The 21965-nt window shown below is 38.1% G+C and overlaps 1 protein-coding gene across 1 annotated transcript in view; it reads right to left on the bottom strand.

The window, feature by feature from the left end:
* LONP2 (lon peptidase 2, peroxisomal) overlaps positions 1-21965 on the bottom strand; it is a 124264-nt gene that overhangs the window by 72912 nt on the left and 29387 nt on the right. Inside the window, exons 6-7 of the mRNA XM_036751625.1 lie at positions 20576-20670; positions 5054-5312 (exon numbers count right to left, since the gene is read on the bottom strand). Of these exons, the coding sequence (XP_036607520.1) occupies positions 5054-5312; positions 20576-20670 (354 nt within the window). The remainder of the gene's footprint in view (positions 1-5053; positions 5313-20575; positions 20671-21965) is intronic.

Raw genomic sequence — 21965 nt, 5'->3', positions numbered from 1 at the left:
TTGTTAGATTGGGGAATACAAAGACTTCCCTCCTGCACCCCCATGAGTAAGCTAATCAACCACTTAAAAAAATGGGCACAAAAATATTTTTAATGTGAAAAACACTACCAATGCCAGACAACTGAAAACCAAGAAAAAAAAATAGACCTTTTCTTTTTTCCCCCAACCCCAAATCATGAAATGTTGGGGAGGGGTTGATTTTTTTAAATTATTTCCAACTGGCTATACAATGCTCCAATAGACATCTGGGCTAAATGGATAGAGAGAAAATTCTGCATATGAGAAAGGTAAGTGATAAAAGCCAATGTGATGCATTTTAGAAAGCTGACAGATGCTTGATAAAGCAGCTCTGTTTTTCTCTGGCTATTTTAAGACAGCAGAACAGTAGTAGCTACATACACACAGGCTAAGGAAAAACAAGAATTCACATGAATGCCAATAATAAGCACATGACCAGTGCTCAACTAGCAAGATATGGGTGTTTCCAAAATGCATTTTTTTAGATTGTCCAATGGAGCCAAATGTGCCCCCAAATCCCAACCCATGTCCATGCTGCAATCTGACAGAAATACTACTTTTCTCACTGAAAAATACAGTGACAAAACTGAAAGCTGCAAATATACTTGTTTACATATTTTTTGCTGTCTTTAAACAAAATGCTTTCAAATCAAACATTCTAAAAGACTTCTGTACTTTAGGAAGTATATGGGCAATACACTACTGTGGTATACAGACAGACAACACTGTTTATGGAATGCTTAATGTGTTAAATTTCTTAGCATCCACCAGCTATAATATAACCATCATTTATTCATTAAAAATGAATAACTGGTGAATGCTAAGTCCAAAGAGTCTTTTTGGTGGTAAAAATTCCAGCTTTTCTACTTGATGTTTTAAGCAAATATTTTAGCATTCATATATGTGAAACTATTTATAACAGCTCTTTTTTTTGTGTAGTGACAAAGAACTGGAAACTAAGGGGTATCTATCAGTCGGGTGATTGGCCAAATTATGATATGTGAATGTAATAAAATAGTATCATGTGTAAGAAATGATGAAGGAGATTTTAGAGATACCTTGGAAGACTAATATGAACTGATGCAGAGTGAAGTTAAGTAGAACCAAAACAAATTATCCAAAAACAACATTGTAAACACAAACAACTTTGAAAAACTTAAGAACACTGATTAATGTAATAATCAACCACAATTCCAGATGACTTAAGATGAAACATGCTACCTACTTCCTAAGAGAGAGGTGATGGTCTCTAGGTGCAAGTTAAGACACATTTTTTGGATATGGCCAATAAGATTATTGTGTTCATTATAAGGGTTTTGTTTTTCTTTTTCTAAATTGAAGTGGGGAGAGGAGAAGGAAAAAAGAGGTGCACAGGAAAGAAAATAGATTTTTTTTAAATTGAAAAATATAAAATTACATTTAAAAATTTAAAAAGCAAATATTTTAGCCCAGTGGTATACTTTTTTTTCAACATACATTGTTCCCCTTACCCCCATCCTCTTCAATGCAAGTCTATTGGGGAAAAAAAAGTCATTTTAACTCATTTAACTCTTTGTTTACTGTAGGCAGTGGGGCCACTCAAGAGAAAAGCAGTCTATTCAAAGCTAGAAAAGAATGTAGGTTTTATGCCTCTTGCCAAATAATTTTTAAAAGGGGAGGGAGCTAAATGGAAGAATCATAAAAGAGAATTCTAGAGAATACAGGGGAAAGAGTAGACAATGCTGAAGAAGATTAGGATGAGTAAATCAGTGGTGGGGTTGGGGATGGTTGGCTCTTATGTGACAGGTAACTGATTAATAAAGGGATAGGGAAAATATAGGTGGTGGGAGATCATTAGCCATAGAGGTAGTAGTGGGCAGCAGATGAAATATAAAGCTCACAGTGTCCAAAGGGTATTATCACTGGGCAAGGGCTGGGAATCTGGTCCAGCTTAGTTTTACAGCTAGGAAGCTGAGGCCCAACAAGGTTTAATGACTTGCTCAAGGTCATATAATCAGTAAGTGGGACAGATGGAGCCAGACACTTCTGACACCAAATCCAGGGCTCTTGGCAGTCCACTACACTGTCCTTACCTCCCAAATACATGGGTGTGGCTTAAGTTTTGATCTTAGGAAGAGAATGACATTAATTTTTATTTGGATAAAAGCAAGTAAACTAGAATTCAAATATTAATTTTGTCTATTTTTCCATCTATACCAATATATGATTTGTCTCTTTTCAAAGATTTCACTTTGAGGGGCTTATATTTGAACCATTAAGCAATAGGTGTCATTGTTGGGAGATATTTTTCATAGCCTTCACACAAAAATTCATATTTTTCATAGTCTTGGCACTCATTAAGAAATGTTTTTAAGCGTGATGTGCTTTAGAAATTTCAATTGTTAAAAAATTAACAAAAGAAAAAAAAAAGGTAGTTTCTAATTTTTAGCTTGTCCTACTTAGGGTCTGTGCTGAAAAATCCTCAACACTTTTACCACTCAGTGTGGAAGGAAATGAGAAAAGCAGAAGTATGAGATCTGGTAAAATGTGATCCCACATGTCTGTCCTCCCCAATTTCATACTCAGTATCTCACTACCAGTGCCACCACTCTTACCTTGCTGAGAAGCAGGAAAAATGAATTCTGAGTTGCTTTTACTCTAAATCTTAAAGTCAGGGGATCAGAAATTGTTTTCTACCTTGGATAACTGAACCCTCTGTGGATAGAGCTGAAGTGGTTTCTTTGCCCTTTTGCTTCCTTGTGGAAGAAAACAACAGCCTCTAGTGGCTTATGTGGGAATTAAAACAAAAATAACTAAAAACATAAATCCTTGACTGAGTAAAAAGCATCTGAAAAATCACAGAAATTATCTAAAGAGAATGAACTTAGCCATCTGCAAAGGCTCCTTGTTCATTAAAACTTCTCTCTCTTTTTAACACATGGAAAGTTTTACCGGAACAGCCAATCAACAAGTATTTATTAAAAGCCTACTATGTATCAGGCACTGTGCTAAGCACTGGGGGTCCAAAGATGAAAATGAAGCGGTCCTTGCCCTCAAGGAACATACAAGTTATCAGGGGGATAAATATATACATCTGTAAGTATGTACACAATAATTAGAAAATAAACATGATTGAAGGAGGGTCCTAGCAATAGAAGGAGGAGGGGAAAATGTGGAGAAGGGGAGAAAAGTCAGGAATAGCTTCCTGCAGAAAGTGGTACCTAAACTATGATTTGAAGGAAGAGTTCTTGGCCCTTTCCCATTCAAATTGGTAAGTGAAAAATGTCAATTATCTACTTGGATAAGTCAACTTCTATTATATGGAAAATGAAACACACACAAAATAAGGCAGTCTAGCTTGGGAACTGCCTTCTACTTTTCAAATACTTTGCTTGCAGTGTGCTGATAGCATAATCTACAGTTCTCTCTGACAGTTAAACCGTGATAGAGAGCTCTTAACTTTATGGTGTAGACATTCACACTGTGCCATATTATTTTTTTAATCTAAAGAAACTCATCATGAGTAATGCAGAAGTCAGTGTTAGAACGAGGGAGTTTCATACGAAGCAATAAAGTGCTACGTCAATGTAAGCTATTATTGGGAAACAGTTCTTGTGATCAAAATGAATTATTTGTTTGGTCTTATAGCTAAGATGTCACAGAAGTTCACAGATAAGACTTTCTACTGTTAACATTTTCCATACCAAACTAAATCTTCTCCATTTTGGAGTTTAAACAAACAAACAAAAAAAAACTCCTAAGTGAAAGTCATTTAAATTGAAGTAAATGCAAAAAAGATACTCCCACAATATTATTCTTTTTTAATTATAAAGATTATAAATTAGTGTTAGTTATTCAATAGGATTTCCTCACTGTAGAAGAAGATATCAGACACCCCTGGTAAATCTAACACATTAAGGATTCCTTTTCAATTGTTGTGGTACTAAGGAGCCGAGCCTCAGGGACCAGTCCGGGAATGGAATCCCCAGACATGGAATTCTCTTGCCCTACAAGCGGCCACCCCAGGCTGCTCCTCCTTTCTCATCCTCCCATGAATGAAGCAGTCCACACCATGAGGTATGGGATGGGTTGGAAGTGTGAGATAAGGATAAGTCAAAAGGGAGGAGAGTATGAGAAGAAATAAAGATGAAATTAGAGAAAAAGAAGAGCTTGAAGAGGTCAAATCACAGAAACTAAGGGAGGAGACTAAGGGAATAAGGAGGCAGATTTTTTTTTTGCAGGGGGTGGGAGGTCAGGCTTGTGATTACATTTGTGTAGGGGTACTCCTGGTATGGAAACTCTCTCCACTGATATAGATCACCACTATAACTGTGTGTTATAGCCTTGGAGAGCTGTTGAATAAGTAGCCAAGGGACTTGTCCATAGTCTCACAGTATGTGTCAGAGGTAGGGCCTGAACTCAGATTTGACTTTATGCAGCCCTTTATCCATAACACTATATTGACACTCCTGTGTTGTTTTATTAATTTTTATAAGGGAATATTTATGCAAAGGGTACTTAATTTGTGCATGACTATGCGGTCAAATGCAAAACAATGGAACTGTAGAGTATATTTGTTATCTGACATTAGAATGCCATTATGTATGCAATAAAAGTCCATGTGTGTTTAAAAGTAAGCTGTCACTTTTATCATTAAAGTAGCAGGGGAGAAAGGTTTTTTGGTTGGTTAGTTTTGTGCTACCATGAAAAACAGAAAACCTTAAAAACAGAAAAATTCATATGCTCCTAAATTTCAGGAAGTACCTCGATGCAAAGTAAAATGTGTTGGTCCTTGGTTTAATGAGTCATAAATAGAATGTCATTTTCACTCCCAAAGAACTTGCTCTTTTACTCAACTGGAACATGAGGATAGTTGGTGAATCTCAAAACCATCTTTCGAGGATAATTTGGCTACCAGGCTATGAAGGTAGTGAGCTGAAGAAATGGCATATTAACAAACTAGGGCCCTTTCAAGCAGTGCTTTTCTTCTGCCTCAATTAAATTTTTTTTTTTTAAAAAGTCAGATGAGAGCTAAAGAGTGATCTAAGAGAAATACCTGTGTCCTCGAATGTCCGACTGATCACATACACCTCCCAGTGCAATCCTGTGAAATTCTCGACCCAAGGTCTTGGCTACTGATCTTCCCACACTTGTTTTGCCAACTCCAGGGGGGCCAACAAAGCATAGGATTGGGCCCTTCAGGTTGTTCTTTAGCTGCCTGACAGCTAAGTATTCCAGAACTCTTTTCTTCAACTTGTCCATGGCATAATGATCATTGTCCAGAAGAATTCGGGCTGCCCGGATATCAAGGCGGTCTGTCAAGAAATAGAGTTGAAACAATTTAAATACTCAAATCAAGTATCTCATTTTAACTTTAACTGAAGAAGCCCTTTCAGCTAAACTGCTATTAGAAAATAGGATAGACCAAGAAAAGACTGAATTTTTTTCCTCTTGATAGGATATCTTAAGGGAGGTTCAGACACGGCTCATCTATAGCATCAAGACAATGTCCTACTGTAATTTCCATCTTTCGAAAGTAGTTCCATGTAAGAAATGATACTTGGATTTACAGATTAGTTTTCTGAGACACTGAAAGTTTCTCAAGGGGTAACAATTTCTACATAATCTACATGCGTTCTTACGTTTCCTAAACTAAGTTTTCTTAAGTAAATGTATTACTATCATTGTATATTAACTTCATATTATTTTAACTTTATGTATCCCCTCCCATACCTAGAGGTCTATTCTATAGCACTTCTTAAACTGTGGATGGCAAGTGGAAAAAGTTTAAGAAGCCTTGCTAGAATAAAAAAAAAAAAAAGGAGTTCATCAGCTGAGTCTGATGGTACATGCAGTGTTCCACACCAAGTCTTCCACATCTGTAAAGAAGGGAGGGAGGTGCATTTTCTCATCTCTTTTGGGACAAACTTCTGAGATCAAGTTTTCATAAAGGTCATCGTTAAGTGACTTTGCACTTCAGATTCTTATATATTAAAAGGGAGATAGTCCTGTGGGTAGAGGGAAGGGAGTGGATGTAAGAGAGATTCTGTGGTGGTAGAATCTATAGAAATTGATAACTGACTAGATATGGGAGCTAAGGGAAAGTGATCAGCTATGGGGGATTCCTAGGTTTCCAATCTTGGTAACTAGAATGCTGACAGTGACCTCAATGAAAACAGGGAAGCTGGTAGGGGTTGAAGAGAGGAGAGAAAGCAGAGATAGGAAATGCCTGTAGAAATCTAGTGCTACCACATAAATAAGCAAAATGAAAAAATACACAGAGAGCAACTTGCTGAAGCTAAAGCAGTAAAGGATGAAAAGGTGACTGCACTTTTAATCTCCTTGACTCTCTGTAACTCTGAGTATTTCACAGAGGTCATTAATATCAGAACATAGGGCAACAGTTTACAGAAAGAAGAGAAGCCCAAATTTATGTAATTATATTTGTAAAGGGATTTTTGGCATTGCTAGTTTTTTTTTTTTAAACACCGATAAATCAGGATTTGAAAAGTATTTGAAAAATGCCAGTTTATTATAGACTTGAAACTAAATCTCAGGCTGGTTAATAGCAGTTGAGCCAATATTTGTTAGGCTGTGGTTTGCTGTTTCTTTAGCAAAATACTGCCACCCCCCTCTCCAAACACACAACTCTGAGCAGATGGAAATGAATCAGTTTGGCAGTTCTTCCATTGGTTACCAGCTTCTTCAGGCTGTACATGATTGTATCTAAACTGGCAGCAAGTGAGGCAAGGCCTGCCCAGGGTCTGATGAAATAGTATCTAACTTATGTGGTTGAAAGGTGATTCAGAGGGCAATATCCACCCAACCCAAACTGGGCCGGAACAAAGGAAGGGACCAAATTTGCCAGAAGTCATGCCCCACTGTATTCATCTCATGTGTGTCTTCCAGAAAAGATCAGCACAACTGAAACTATTAATTTCTGTTTCAGTTGTTTTTAGCTGAGTGCCAACATTCTGACTAGGAAAGTGTCCAGTAGGGGGCAATATTTCTTCACAGCAAGTTCCAAAAAACCTAGATTTCTCAGTTTACTTGTAGACTCGTTCTTCTCAAGTTCACTATGACAATGCACTGTGAATCATACTTCCTGAATCATGAGACTTGTTTTAATCTGGTGAAAATGAGCACTAGGTTCTCGAAGACTAAGGTAAAAGTATGACTAGGACTCTCATATAATGTGTATCACAATTGAAAGTGGCAAACAAAACCCCAACACAGATTATGATGAACTCTCACAACGCTGTGTCCGAGTGAGTAACAAAGGATGAACTAAAGAAAGAGAAACTCCTTAACACATTTTTCCTTATTGTTCAAATAAGAACAAAAACAAGAATCAAGGAAATGTAAGACAAATCAAATAAAAGGATGGCAAAGGAAGGTGGCTAGTCCATGTTCTTCTCTAGTAGGAGGATCTATTCATTATTGCAAGTTCTGTTCACAAAGAACTTTAATTCACATTTCTTTTCTTTGGTTTGATAGTTATTTTTCTACAGTATCTCCTTCATTCTCTTCCTTTCACTAACACCAGTCTATATAGCCATAGACCTAGATCACTGTAATGAGCCTCTTGTTAGAAATATACTTAGTCTAAGAATAAACAATACTTGTTGGAAACCCAGGAAGGTTTTCATTATATTTTACATTTATTTGTTCTGAATAAATGTGTACTTCCCCTGAATGGAGTATAGGAGAGTACAAGGACTCAGACAAACGACAGTCCTTTTATTGACTCCCAATTCGAATCTCCTGCCTGGCTCTTCACTGGCCAGATGCAACCCCCTGAACTGCCCATGTCATGCCTCCCTCAAACAGCTTGTTAAGCACGTGCACAAGCCTCAAAACTTCACCTGATCAGAAGTCTGGTTTCAGCTAGATCACAGCTCTGATTAGAAACAGTCACCTCCAACTTACAGTCTTCTACCACATCCTGTGGAAACAAAACTCCTCCTATCATTTCTCGAAATTTCTCCCTCTTCTCTATTATTCAAATTTTTGTTTCTGCATATTTAATACTTCTTTACTCTCTTTCTCATATGAATTCTTCCCTTAACCATCAGCCCTTTAAGTAGATACGGGAAGGGGGAAAGGTTGATCGACGCATTGACAAATCAAAGGGGGCAGTAACCTTTATAAATACAGATACAGAGACCCAAAAGAAAACAATTATGCAATTATCCCTTTAAGATTCAAAAGTCTCCTCTTATGTAGCTGTCTGGCAGGAAACATCATCCAATGAGGTCCTCTGGTCCTTGGTATTTGTTCCAGCCATCTCCAGCACAGCATCTCAGCATCTTCTCCTTCTTGTAGGAACCAGCTTTTTGTCCATTCTCCTACAAAACTGACCTTAGCACAATTTTAAGTTAACATTCCTAAAACTTTTATATCCCTATCATACTCACGAAAAATCAAAATTGGAACCTTGGCCAATTGTCATGTTTAAGAAATTCACATCAGAACCCAGTTTTTTATACTTTACATTAATCCATTATTAATTTCCTCACCAAGAGGATGAGATTTCACTAAGGAATTAACAACAGGCTCCAGTACATACATGAATACATTAAGTAATCAATTTTTAACACAGTACACATTAAGCCATAAACGTCTATTCATGCCATGTTTCTTTTAAGGCATTTACAAAATGAACCACAAGCCAATTTTCTTTTAACATTACTAATTGTGACAAAACTTGAGACAAGCATGATGTTAACTGAGTAACAAAATATTATCCTCATAAGCCCTTGACCTGTCTCCATTACAAAGAATTAAAGGACCCTAACTTATACAGGAACATATATACACGCTAATAACAGATCAAGTCTAACTAGCTAGTTGTTGTTTGGGCTAAAATCCTAAACCTGATGGCTCAGTCCTATAGTAACCTAAGATATTCCAGAATCAATTATTTTAAGAAATTTGTTATTGTACTTATAAAACCTTTGATTATAGACAATTGCCACTAAGAGATTAGGGACTTAACTTATAGTAAGAGAACAATATTTTCCTGACTTCATGTCAACTCCAGACAGAAGTTAATGTCAAACTGCAAATTACACTGAGCCAGGTTTCAGTTAAGGAATCAAGTCAAGAGAGTCCCACCTCAGCACATGTGGAACAGTTGCCCTCTCAACCTACAATTCACACCTGCAGTTCATACTTGCCCCTCACAGGGCTGCTGGCATCATGGATCAGTGGCTCAACAGCCTTCTTTGATATCTACACCTGGAGTTAGACTCAGAAAAACAGTCAGTTAACAGTCCCATTAGGTCTTTGAATAGAGAGTTCCAATGATCAATTTAAGATATGACTATAATCTCACACTGCTTAAGGAACATCTTTAAAGAGAGCCTTAAATAGCTTGCATGTACTTCTACCTTGTTTACAAAATCTTCCCATTATTAAGATCATAAGTTATTGCTCTAATAGATTTGCACCTGTTTCCCAAGTTTTTCTATTCTCCTCTAACTATGCCCAATCTGAAAAAATGGGACATACTTCAAGAATTTAACCATATAAATATGATAGGTTCAAACACAAACTTTGTCTTATGTTTTAGATCATGGAATGAATTCAAATCAAAACAGTCACATTTAACTTATCCCATCAATTCAAAAGTATTCTACAGGTTATCTCTCTTTAAGAAACTTACACTGAAATTCTTTTCCCAAAACTGAAGATGTATCTGATTTGGTTCCAGTAATTAATTACACCATTTGTATTAATTTGAAACATTTAAGGACCTTATTCCATATAGACACATAGTAACTTTAAATCCCAGCCTTAGTCTGTGGGATAAATGATCCAACATTATATTTGTATCTTTATTTCACAAACTTCTTTTCCTTTTGTTTAATTATTCCCATATCATGATATCAGAAAGAATGTTCTATTCCAGGGATTTAATCTTTCATATGGCTATGCAGGTATACTAATTTATCCAACTGGGGTATGGAATAACTACACAATCAGAAATTTGCCATAAAAGGGAAAGACAAGGACATGATTAGATAAAACATCACAGTTTTCCAACCATGCACTATCAATTCTAGCTCATTGCCAGACTCAGAAATGGTTAGGTGGGAAACATTCATTTTCAAAGGAACACAATGGGGAAACTGAGCCACAAGGATCCCATCCTAGGCTGAGGCTAGGATAGTCCTCTCAGCTTTTCCAGACACAGACCTCTACCTGTAACGGTCACATTCTCTCTGAGTAGCTTGTGGCATTTCTCTCAGATGGTGGATAACCGACTATTGGTTGCGGACGGATTTTTATGATCCACCAGAGAGCTCAAAACATTTCATTATAGTCCCATGAGCTTTTACCGCAGATGGCAAGTTTCACTAATCAAAAACTTACCAGGACTCACATCTCAAATTTTAAATTTGTCTTTGTGCAAAAGCCAATCACTAGAGATCAGTTCTGCTGACTTTAAAAGCCAGGTTTGGAGGTCGGTTGGTTTCCGACCTTGCTGTTCCCCCCTTAGCAAGATTTCCAGGCTTCCCAGTCTCAGGAGCCCTTATTGTACAAATAGAAATACCAGTATTGCTGCCCCTCCCCCCCTTCCTTTCTACCAGGTGGGAAAAGTCTTATCTAGACTAAGGAGGGGAGGGGGAGTGGGGGAAGGGAGTGAGGAGACTGTAAGGATGCTATTTTGAAAAGAAAACCTTTAGCAGGCCCACTTTTTAATCTGAAGGCGTCTCAAAGTCTCCTTCCATAGAATTTCCTCTCTCCTCCCCACCCTGGGCCATAAAATCTCCCTGACTCCCTTATCTTATGCCATCATCTTTCCTGTCCTCAATAAGCATATCTCCTAGACATCTGGTCCCAACCAGAGACTCATAAAATTAACTGTGGGTTTTAACTACAATGAAGTAGGCCTTCTAAAAACTATACAAAAGATTTTACAAAACATTTTTCAAAAGCATTTTCCCTTCTTTAAAAACAACTTAAAATTTATCCTGATTATTAAGAAGAATAGTTACTAAACTTTCATGAAGAAAATCAGTTAACAGGCATATCTCTCATCCTTAAAGCAAAAATAAACCTTTAAACATTGGGATTCATTCACAGATTCCCAAATGCCAAAAGGTGTTTACCTTGGGAAAGGAATTCAGTTCCCATTAAACTAGCCCTATCACAACAAAGTTTACTAGGCCTTCAAAACACAATCAGTATCTTTTCCTTCCCTTGTTCTTTTTTTTAAAAACAGTTTACATTTTATCCTGAATTGACAGAAATTACAAGAGGAGATCCCAAACAAGGTGTTGGCATAATAACAAGTCTCCTACAAACATACTTTCGTAAATATTTTATAGCCAAACAATTTTAACTGAAATTTCCTTTTAAATAAAGACTAAACTTGGAAGTTTATAATTTCTTAAATTACAGCAATGGTACAGTACAATTCTTAACAATATTTAGGTAAAAGAAATTGCCTTTTCAATAATATATCTGAATATAGATTTAAAACTTGAAACAACTCATTATCAATTTAGGTGAATGCATTTCTAACTCATCTTGCACAGAGAAGCATTCATCTCATTACCAACACGTGGAAACTATCACCCTAAACCACTGTATACATTTTCATAAATAGCCAAGATTTCAAATGGAAAACCTGCTATAATATTTTAAATTGTTTATAAGCAAATATAAATTTTAAATTATCATATTTTATCACACCCTTTGAAAAGATCAATTCAAAAATTGCTTTAACACCCTTTCTACCTAACAATGGTCTTTCAAATTTTACAACCTAAGAGAACTTAAAAACACAATTTAGAAATAAGATGACATTAATTACATTTCCAGATTATCACACATAGAAATTACTGATCCTATTACTTTCGGTATTTTAAAAACCACCTCCGAGTTATCAGGTATGGCCAGTCATTGCCAAATAACAATATGTAAACATTTTAATTACATCCTGGTATTTACACATTCCCTTAAATATATTTTATCTAGTTGTATATTCCCAGCTCTGAATAGTTCTTCTGAGCTAACTATTACCTCTGGCCCAGGTAATAGGAATCAAAAAATTTTACCTGCCCATGAGTAACAAGATTTTTATTTCATTATTTGCTTTTATAATTCATCCAGATGTGAAGTTCGTGCCCTGACCCTCATTGGTCAGTTTTCACCAAAACCCACCTTAGGCATTCCAATTCCTTACTCCAATTAGATCAGCTTAGCCAAAACAAAAGGCCTAAAGAATCTGAACAAGGTGTGGCCTCTTCCCTCCCAAGCAAAAAGCTTTGGACTCTTAAAAGTCCTCCAGTCATCTAAAGAAAGATGAGGAGGGAGTGGCTCTTAAGAGCACATGGGTTTGCAGCTCCCCCACCCCTCTTATCTTCATACACTTATTCTTTATACCAAGCTAAAATATCTTTAGTTTCCCTTCCATCCATCTGCCTCAGATAGCACTTGGATCCTTCTCAAAGGCTGAAGAGAATGGACAAAGGTGAGTTGAAGATGAGCCCAGGATTATCAATAATAAAGTTCTCATCCCTTTATGAATTTCACCTGGTCTGGTAGCCCTTTTGAGATACAGGAAGAGGCCTTTCTTAGAACAAAGGAGTTTGCCCTTTAGATATGGTGATTTTCAGGCAGCCAGCTTCCTCAAGTGCCTTAGAAAGCAGTTTAATTTCCTATCACTAGCCACTAGTATGGCTTTAAATCATATTTTCATATAATCTCTGTGGAAACAGAATTCAATCATACCTTACACAGGCAAAGCTTAATAATTATACAAATCAATATTTTTACCATAAAACCTTTCATCACTAACTAATCAGCCTTATTTTCCAATAAGGCTACAAGTTCTTTAGTTTCGACCCCTGATTAACACATCCAAATCTTCTAAAGTAGGGTGGGGAAGGGAGTGGCTGAGAGCCATGTAGACTAGGGGCTGTTCCACCCCCACCCTTTCTATTTTATCCTCCACATTCTCACTCCCGCTTCAATCTCTCTTTCCTAATCTCGACCCAAATTACTTCAGATATTTCAAATAAATGAAAAGAAATATTATACTCCCCAATTTCATCTAGCTTCTTCATTTTTTTAACCTTAAAACTAGAAGTAAAGTTAAATGACTAATACTTTACATACTTAAAAGAGCCAAACTTCTCCCCCAACTTCAGTTTTCTTTCTCGGCAGCCTGCCAGAGAGCTTCAGTTTCACTAATTAACCCCACTTTTAACCTCAGGACAGCCTCTCCCAGGATTAAAAAAAAAAAAAACTTCCTAAAAGTTTCACTCACTACATTTCAAACTTCCTATTATGAAATATAAAACATTTCCCAAATACATAGACAAGACAGTGTACACCAATTTAGAATTTGAATTCAGACCGTCAAAAACTCAGAGTTGTAATTTACTCTGACAGATTTCTAACCTATTTCAAAAGGAAAGGGTCCCAAAGACCCCTTCCAGATCTCTACCTCTCTCAGCACCACAGACATGCTGGGAAATTTCCAGCACCTTTCTTTCCTTGTTCCTCCCTTGTGGGCTACTGGAAGAATTTTGAGGAGGACTTGAACCCCATTCTCATCATCTCAAGGACCTGAAACCCATTTCACATCATCTTGAGGACTTAAACCCCATTTCACATCATCTTGAGGACCTGAACTCCACCTCACATCGTCTTGAGGACTTGAACCCCATTTCACTAAAAAGGCAAATACTTGGATCCCGACATCCTTTACCCTGCTCTGTGCACAGACTTGCCTAGCTGAAAACATTCCAGTTTCACTTTCTCATTCGCTCTCTTTATGGGTTCGCAATGATTCCAAAAATAGTCCCGGGAAGTTAGCAGTCTGAAGAAGGGAAATTCCAATCTCGGGATACTCAGGCCCACTGGAGACCAGCGGGGGCGCCTCCCTTTTTCCACAATGAATTTTTCCTTTTTCTACAGTGAATTTTTCCTTTTTCTGATGCCATATTAATCCCGGAAACGAGTCCCCAATTGTTAGAAATATACTTTGTCTAGGAATAAACAATACTTGTTGAAAACCCAGGAAGGCTTTCATTATATTTTACATTTATTCATTATGAATAAATGGTTACGTCCCCCGAATGGAGTACAGGAGACTACAAGGACTCAGACGAATGCCAGTCCTTTTATTGACTCCCAATTTGAACCTCCTGCCTGGCCCTTCACTGGCCAGATGCAACCCCCTGAACCGCCCACGTCATGCCTCCCTCAAACAGCATGTCAGGCATATGCACAAGCCTCTAACCTTTCACCTGCTCAGAAGTCTGGTTTCAGCTAGATCACAGCTCTGGTTAGAACCAGTCACCTCCAATTTACAATCTTCTGTCACTATCCTGTGGAAACAAAACTCCTCCCACCATTGCTCACACTGTCTACTTGGTCTTCCTGCCAGGCTCTTACACCTCTAGCTCATCTGCCACTTTCTTAAAAATGTATGTATGTATACGCATATACGGAACATCTATCTACACACAGACACACGCATGCACGTGCGCACACACACACACACACACACAATCTTCCATTTATGCCTTAAAGCAGGCCTGTACAACTTGCAGCAGGCCACTTACGGCCCTTGGGCTGCTTGCAGCAGGATTTCCTCTACATACAAAAAGATGTTTTCCTCTACATTTTTCAAGGGCTGCCCAAAATCCTTTGGCTTGCCGCAAGGGGCCAGAGAGCCTTAAGTTGTGCCTTAAAGAGACCTCAAGAGTTAATCTAACCTTTAACTGATGAGAAATCCCTCCTACAACATTCTACTTACAGCACAGCTGTAACTGTTGTTAATTTTTCCTTACAATAAGCCTAAATCTGCTTCTCTGCAGCTTTCTGTCACTGTTCCTCCCTTTGCCCTCTGGAACCAAGAATATAAAATCTAATTCTTCTAGATGACAACTCTTTAAATGCTTTAAGTGATTAATGTCTCTCCAACTCCACCAGATCTTTTCGGTTCCTTTAACTGATCTTCCTAAGACGTGATTTCTAGACCCCTCACCATCACTGATGTCCTCTTGTGGGCACTCTGAGTATACAGAACTGAACACAATGTCCCTTCTCATCTTGTGCAATTCTTGCCCAGGTCTTTCCTTCTTCTCAGAAGATGTATCTAATGTGAGGAGGCCTTCCTCTGGTCCATATTTCACACGTGCTAGTGTTGTACTTGGGCTGTCCATCTTTTATTCCTCCTGCTGCCTAGCCAGGCCACCTCCTCTTGTAGACTGTTAATTATTTCCTATTTATCCAGTACATAGTTTGCTCTGTATCTATGTTTGAATATTGTCTTCTCCATTAGACTGTAAGCTCTGTGAAGGCAGGGACTGTCTTTTGCCGTTTTTTGTATGCTCAGGGCTTAGCGCAGTGCCTGGCTCATAGTACGGCTTAATAAATGTTTACTGATTGGTTCTTATGCATATTTATGAATGTTTATGATGTTTTTACAAGACTTCTCCCAGAGAAACCATCATTGATGATATGTTATAGATTACTTCGGCCCACCATGCATCTTACAATTGCCTCTGGGTCATCTGCAATTTTGTTTCTTTTCTTATCAAGGTATTTCATGATTAGAAACCACCTGGATTCATTCTGGAGCCACCAAGAGAATAAGCCCCTGCCACCATAAAGGAGTAGGCAGGCAAGAGCCCCATTTCAGGTATGCTTTGAGAATAGGAGGGGAAACTTAAACTAACTGAACAGAAACGGAATGATCCTCCAACTTGAAGCCTAGAAAAGCATACTTTCAGAATATACTTCTGACCTCCACCAAAACTCCCATAAATGACCTCAGATAAGGACTTCGGCAAACAAATGACACCAATACGGGAAACTGCCATCACCAGCAAGTTCTGGGAAAGCTTACTTTTAAAGTGACTTGCAAATTAAAAAGACCAGTGAAAAAGTGATGACATTTAAAATGCTGCATTTGAAAAAGGTATAATGGAATATAGTAAGTATGACGCTCGTTATCCCCAAGTTATTCTTTTAGGAAGATAGGAACTACTGTCCTAACAATTCAATATCCTAAAAACTGGCAGGAACAACCTCTTTTTTCCTATGCACGAATCACAGCCATATAAATGTATGTTGAAGAACCTCTGTCATTTTCCTACATGGAACTAACAATGGAAGCCAAGATAATGTATCTGCTCAATAAAAATACACAAGCAGAGTTTATCTTATGTTGAGAACACGTTAATTAATAATTATTAGTTATTATTAAGTGACTTCATTACTGTCCTCAGATAATCTAATAAATAATCAATACAGGGGCATACACCATTCAGTAGGGTGTGGTTGGGTACCCTAGCAGGGGAAGCTGGTGAGAAAAGATTTAAGTTCTAGTTATTAAAAACCATATGGAAATAAAATTATTGTGAAACACATTTAACAAGTCTTACTGCTGCTGTTGTTCAGTCATTTCAGTCGTGTCCAATTCTTCATGATCCCATTCGGGGTTTTCTTGGCAAAGATACTGGAATGGTTTGCCCTTTCCTTCCCCACCTCATTTTACAGATGAGGAAACTCAGGTAAAGAGGCTTAAGTGACTTGCTCAGGATAACACAGCTAGTGTCTAAGGCCACATTTGAACTCAGGTCTTCCTGACTCCAGGCCCGGCGTGCTAGCCACTGCACCACCTAGGTGCCCCCAAAACAAATACTATACTAAGGGCTAAACTGGCACCCAATTTACCCAATAGGGAGAAAGAATATTTGTAGTGAAACTAACTAAACAAGGATGAAAATGGCTAAAGTTTCCAAAAAGCTTTAACTAACATGGAAGTAAAATTGAAGAGGAGTTTAAAAAAAAAAACAAAAACCTATTGTGTTCTCTATACTGTCTTTATATGCAGTTCCTTTTCTTGAAGGGAAGGGAACTGTCTTTACACTCCCTTAGTACCTATTATAGACTGGCTTATATGGCTAGTTATCCTTTTGTTTTGCACACAGTACATGCACAATAAAAAAACTGCTTTTTTAAAAAAGGTTTTTTGAAACACATCTTTTATTGGCATGGGGAAAGTCTGTAAAAGATTTGGGCATCTGCATATATGTGTGATGAGGATGCACCTTTTCCTATTTTCTCTAATAACTAGAGAAAGTTAGTGTGGTCTCCAAAAAAAGTACATCATGGTGGAATCACAGAATTCTTCTTAGTCTTATTTCATATTTGTTACAGGGACTGTTAAATTATGACTAACACAATTTAATTATTTCATAATGCCTGGTTTGTATTTCCTTATGACATACGGAAGAGTTTATTTTTAAAATTTCTCAACTGCAAGTGACATCCTTTCCCTGGGAAGTGCAAATATACTGATATTACTTGTAAGAACACATTTGCATGTATACATAACTTTATTAGCAAATAAAGGCTTTCCCTCTCCCTCCTCCATATTAGGATCTTTATGTACTAGAAGTTTATTCCTTGCTCCTCTGAAGAATCAGTGTTAGTATTCATGTATAGAATCCCAAAGGGAAAATTTACAAACATGTCCTCATTTGAGACAGCAACCCAATAGCAATGGCCAGGCAAAAGAGAGTCAAAAAATTGTCAAGCCTCCTTGGGAAGGTTTATGTCCACGTTCACTGATTGCTATCCTATATGCCTGTGGAGTATTTTTCTCTTACACTTTCATTCCTAATTAGCAGAATTCCTAAAATTAGCAGAAGTTTCTTAAATTACAATTTCAGAGATAGTATCCACATGGGGTCCATCAGCCTCATAGCATCTGGGATCAGAGAAAGATATTCCACACTCCCATTACTAGCCAACCTTGAACAGATGGGGGAACATTCTGATCCTCTGATTCTTATTATTCCTCTCAACTGATTATAGGCCTCAAACATTCCCAGGTGTAGACCTGGAAGCTAAGGTAACAGACAACACCTTGTTTCCTACCAATCAATATCCCAATATCCTCATAAAAGAGAGAATCTCCTTAACAAGTCAGAAATGGGACTTTTCATGTACAGGAAGGGCGAGCTGGGAAGCTACATTGGGAGCTACCATATTATGGATGCAGATGTAGAGAACCACAGCACCCTCCCTAGTCTCCAACCTTTAGCTGACAATAAGTGCTGGGAAATGGACTAGACTAGAGATCTCATTAGTAGAGGGAACTCCCAAGTGAGGAAACTCCCTCTATAAATGCAGGTCAGCACCTTCTCAGCAATTTGTAGTCACAGAGCTGCCTAGAGCACTGAAAAGTTCAGTGTCTTGCCCAGCGTCACACAGCTACTATGTCACAGGCAGGATGCGAACCTAAGGCCCCAAGGATGACTTTCTATTAACAATACCATGGTGCTCTGCTGTAGAGAACATCCTGCAACAAATTTCATTTGGACACAAAAGTCTTGGGTGTGAGCTTTCTCCTTTTTCCTTTAGTGATACTGAATTACCTCAGCCACTCATCTGGAGAGGGCTCTGTGGTCAAATGTAGGAAGTGAAATGGTAGGAGCTGCTGACCTCTTTCTCATTTAAAAAATCCTAGAAGGAGGCAGAGTTAGGATAACAGAGTAACAGGAAGCAATGCACCTTAGCTTCCCCACCAAACCTCCCCCACAAAGATGTAGAAAGCACTAGGTCAAATTCTGATTGGGAAATCCAAGAAAAAGCCAGGATGAATCATTTTTCCAGCCCAGGTTGGCTTAAGGGGACAGAGAGATGGACAGACAGGTTTGCTGACACTGAGGACAGGGTCTGGCCAGGAGTGTACCATGTGCAGAGCATTACAATGCCCCAGGACTGAAAGAGAGCTGAGACTGGGCACTGCAGCAGTCAGAGAGCCCTGAACTAGTGCAGGATCGGGTGGCATGTGACAGCTCTGTCAGCCACTACATAGTTCCAGGTCAGACCAAGGTGGAGCTCTATGCACAGGTATGATGGTAAAAGATCAGTTGCTAGTAAGCCCTAGCTGGGTACTGAGCAAGAAACAAGTTCGGAAACAAAGAACAGCTGTGTGGCTCTGACCCCAGAAGCAAAGTAGGGACTTTGTTCTCGGCTTTAGCCCAGCTGGAAATCTGCTTTGGAATAACCAGCGCAGGAGTCCTAAACCAAGGAGAACCTGTAGTTCAGTCACTCTGAACCTGCAGAGTCTTCCACTGGGCTAACAGTGGCTGAGTCCTGCAGCAGTCTACTGAAGCTGCCAACCAAGGACACCAAAAACCCAAATCTGGGTCAGAAACTTGTAAAACTCAGACCAGGAGGGAAGTGAAAAGATTTCACCTTGGATCACATTTTGGGGGCACTGAAAAAATGCAGGCCCTTCAGCCTGAGCCTTAAAAGCAGCCAGATGTTAAAAGGCCAGACATTGCCCTAGAAGTGCACAGAGCCTAGCACTAACAAAGTCCAAAGTCAAGAAGGAGGCTGGAAGAATGAAAAAACAAAACAAACAAACAAAAAAAAGAATCTCAACACAAAGAGCTATTATGGCCAGGAAGCACAAATCCAGAAGACTTGAAAACATCTAAAAGTAAGCCTCGTAGTTTTAAAAAAAGCTGAAAAACTATTTTAAAAGCCAAATGAGAGTGGAAGAGGAAAAAAATGAGAAAAGAAATGAGAGTTTTGGGATAAAGATATAAAAAGAGAATTAACAGCTTGGAACAAACAGTACAAAAGCTTTACCCAAGAAAATAACTCCTTGAAAATTAGAATTATCCAAATGGAAACTAATGATGCCATGAGACATAAAAAAATTATTAAACAAAGTCAAAGACTAAAAATAATTAAAGAAAATGTGAGGTATCTCACAGCAAAAACAAATGAAGTAGAGATATATTGAAAAACAGATGAAGTAGTGATAAATTAAGAATCACTGAACTACTTGAAAGCCATGAACTAAAAACTCGTAAAATTCACACAAGGTCTTCCTCATTCAAACTGTTGCAGTGAGTGGCTCTAATTCAGCACCCCTCTCCTTCACATAACTTACATTCCAGCCCAAAATGGCTTCCTTACTGTGCCCTGCATGCAGGATTCCACCCCATCTCTGTGCCTTTGCATAGATTGGCCCTCAGAATTCTTTCCTCATTGCCACCATCAATTTTCTTGGCTTCATTCTTGACTCAGCTCAAGTGCCCCTGCCGGCAGGAAACACTTCTTGATCCCTCTAGTCGTTGGTGAAACCCATTTAAATAAATCTTACACCAAGGGCTAAAAACTGGCACCCAATCCACTCAGTAGGGAGAAAGAGTACTTGTCCTGAAACTAACTAAACAAGGATAAAAAAAAAACTTTCTAAAGAAGATTTAAGTAGTGGGGAAGTAAAATTATGTTTTTCCCTCCTCAACCTATAATGTATATACTTATTTGTTTATAATATATATGCTTATCTTTTTACTCTGTCCCCATTCTGCTTAGAACACAAGCTACTTGAGAGTAGGGGATGTTTTCTGCCTTGCCTTTGATTCCCTAGATACCCAGTGGTGTCTTTTACATAGAAAGGACTTAATTAATATTTGTTGGAGTCAAAATAATTACTGGGCAGTATTTCAAAAGGAAGGCTTTCCTGATTTTTTCAGGTCAACAATCAGTCTATGAGAAGGTACTTCTCCCCCGGGCTTACCAGTTGTACTCTTATTCCAAGGTAATTCCACCATAAGTTCCAAATAATTTCTGGTCAGGGCATATTCTGGCATTGATTGAGGCATTTTTTTTAGCCTATCAAAAAGAAAAAAAAGAAAAAGAAAATCTACATAAGAAATAAACTCCATGACAAAGGAGACCTTACTACAAAAGCAACGTACAGTCCATTTTCTTCTCTTGACCGAGAGTGTCAGGGACACTGTTTAGGAAGACAAGCCAACAGGACAGAGCTCTACCAGGTGATTTCTGAAAGGAGACGTGATGTTAATTTGTCAGGAAATTGCTACTTTCTAAACATGGACAGAGAATCACTTATTTTAGAGGTTATAGTCAATCTACAACCACTCTCCTTGGAAACTAGGAGGAAAAAAGACTCATGTGCAATTATATATTTATATATTCAAAGTCTGATTAGGGATATTCACCAAGACCATCCAGAAATAGATTTGTCAAACAAAATGTATCCATTTACCTGGATCCCCTGATTTCCTCCACCACTACCTAGATTTACATTCCTATCCACATAAAACAGAATAAAACCTCCAATAACTAGAACTCAACTAATGAGAACTGTTAACTAGATATTTTAAAACATTAGAAGAGGTAATTACCATGAAAATAAGTTAATATCAGATGCTTTTTTTTAAAACCGACGTCTAGAACATTCCCAGTGCCTAACATACTTTGTACAAGATAAATTTTTAATATTTGTTGACTGACATCATGAGATTGGCACAGAACCTACTATGCTTTCTCTATAAACAGTATTATATAATCCTCATTAATGACCCTGAGGCACTGCCCAGAACCTCAAACACTCAATTATGTTCACTAGGCTGTGATAAAGCAAGAAAGGAGATTCAGATTTTTAACAAAGGTTTTTAAAAGGGCTGAAATAAGAATGGTTTTTGACTTAACCCTGAGATAACCATCATATTCTTTTAACTGAAACAGTCTACTTCCTGAGCATCCAAGTTAATCGAGGTTTTACTGTACTATGCTATATCCTGAACCAAGTTAAACAAGCCTTACCCTCAAAAGTTTACAAACTAAAAATGACAATGACATCTAAAGAACCTACAGACAATGGAACAAATGCTAAATAAATCAAAGCATTGTTATGTCTAAGCAAAGCTAGGCTGATTCTGGGAAGTGACAAAACAATTAAGTCGGACTTGTGGCCGTATTCAAACAGGATGGGGTTGAGGAGTCTTCTGGTCCTGCCTTCCATTTCTTCATCTCACAAACGCCCCCAGATTCGGCTCAGATCACTTCTACTCCTACCACTCTACCGAAATTGCAAATCTGATTTGAAAGACTTCATTTGGATTGGTAAAAAAGGAACTTCCCACTGATGATGGCTCCCACGG

Source organism: Trichosurus vulpecula, chromosome 3 (genome assembly GCF_011100635.1).
Source record: "Trichosurus vulpecula isolate mTriVul1 chromosome 3, mTriVul1.pri, whole genome shotgun sequence".
Taxonomy (NCBI): Eukaryota; Metazoa; Chordata; class Mammalia; order Diprotodontia; family Phalangeridae; genus Trichosurus; species Trichosurus vulpecula.
Note: the sequence above shows the minus strand (reverse complement) of the source record. Positions and strands in the feature narration are given on the sequence as shown.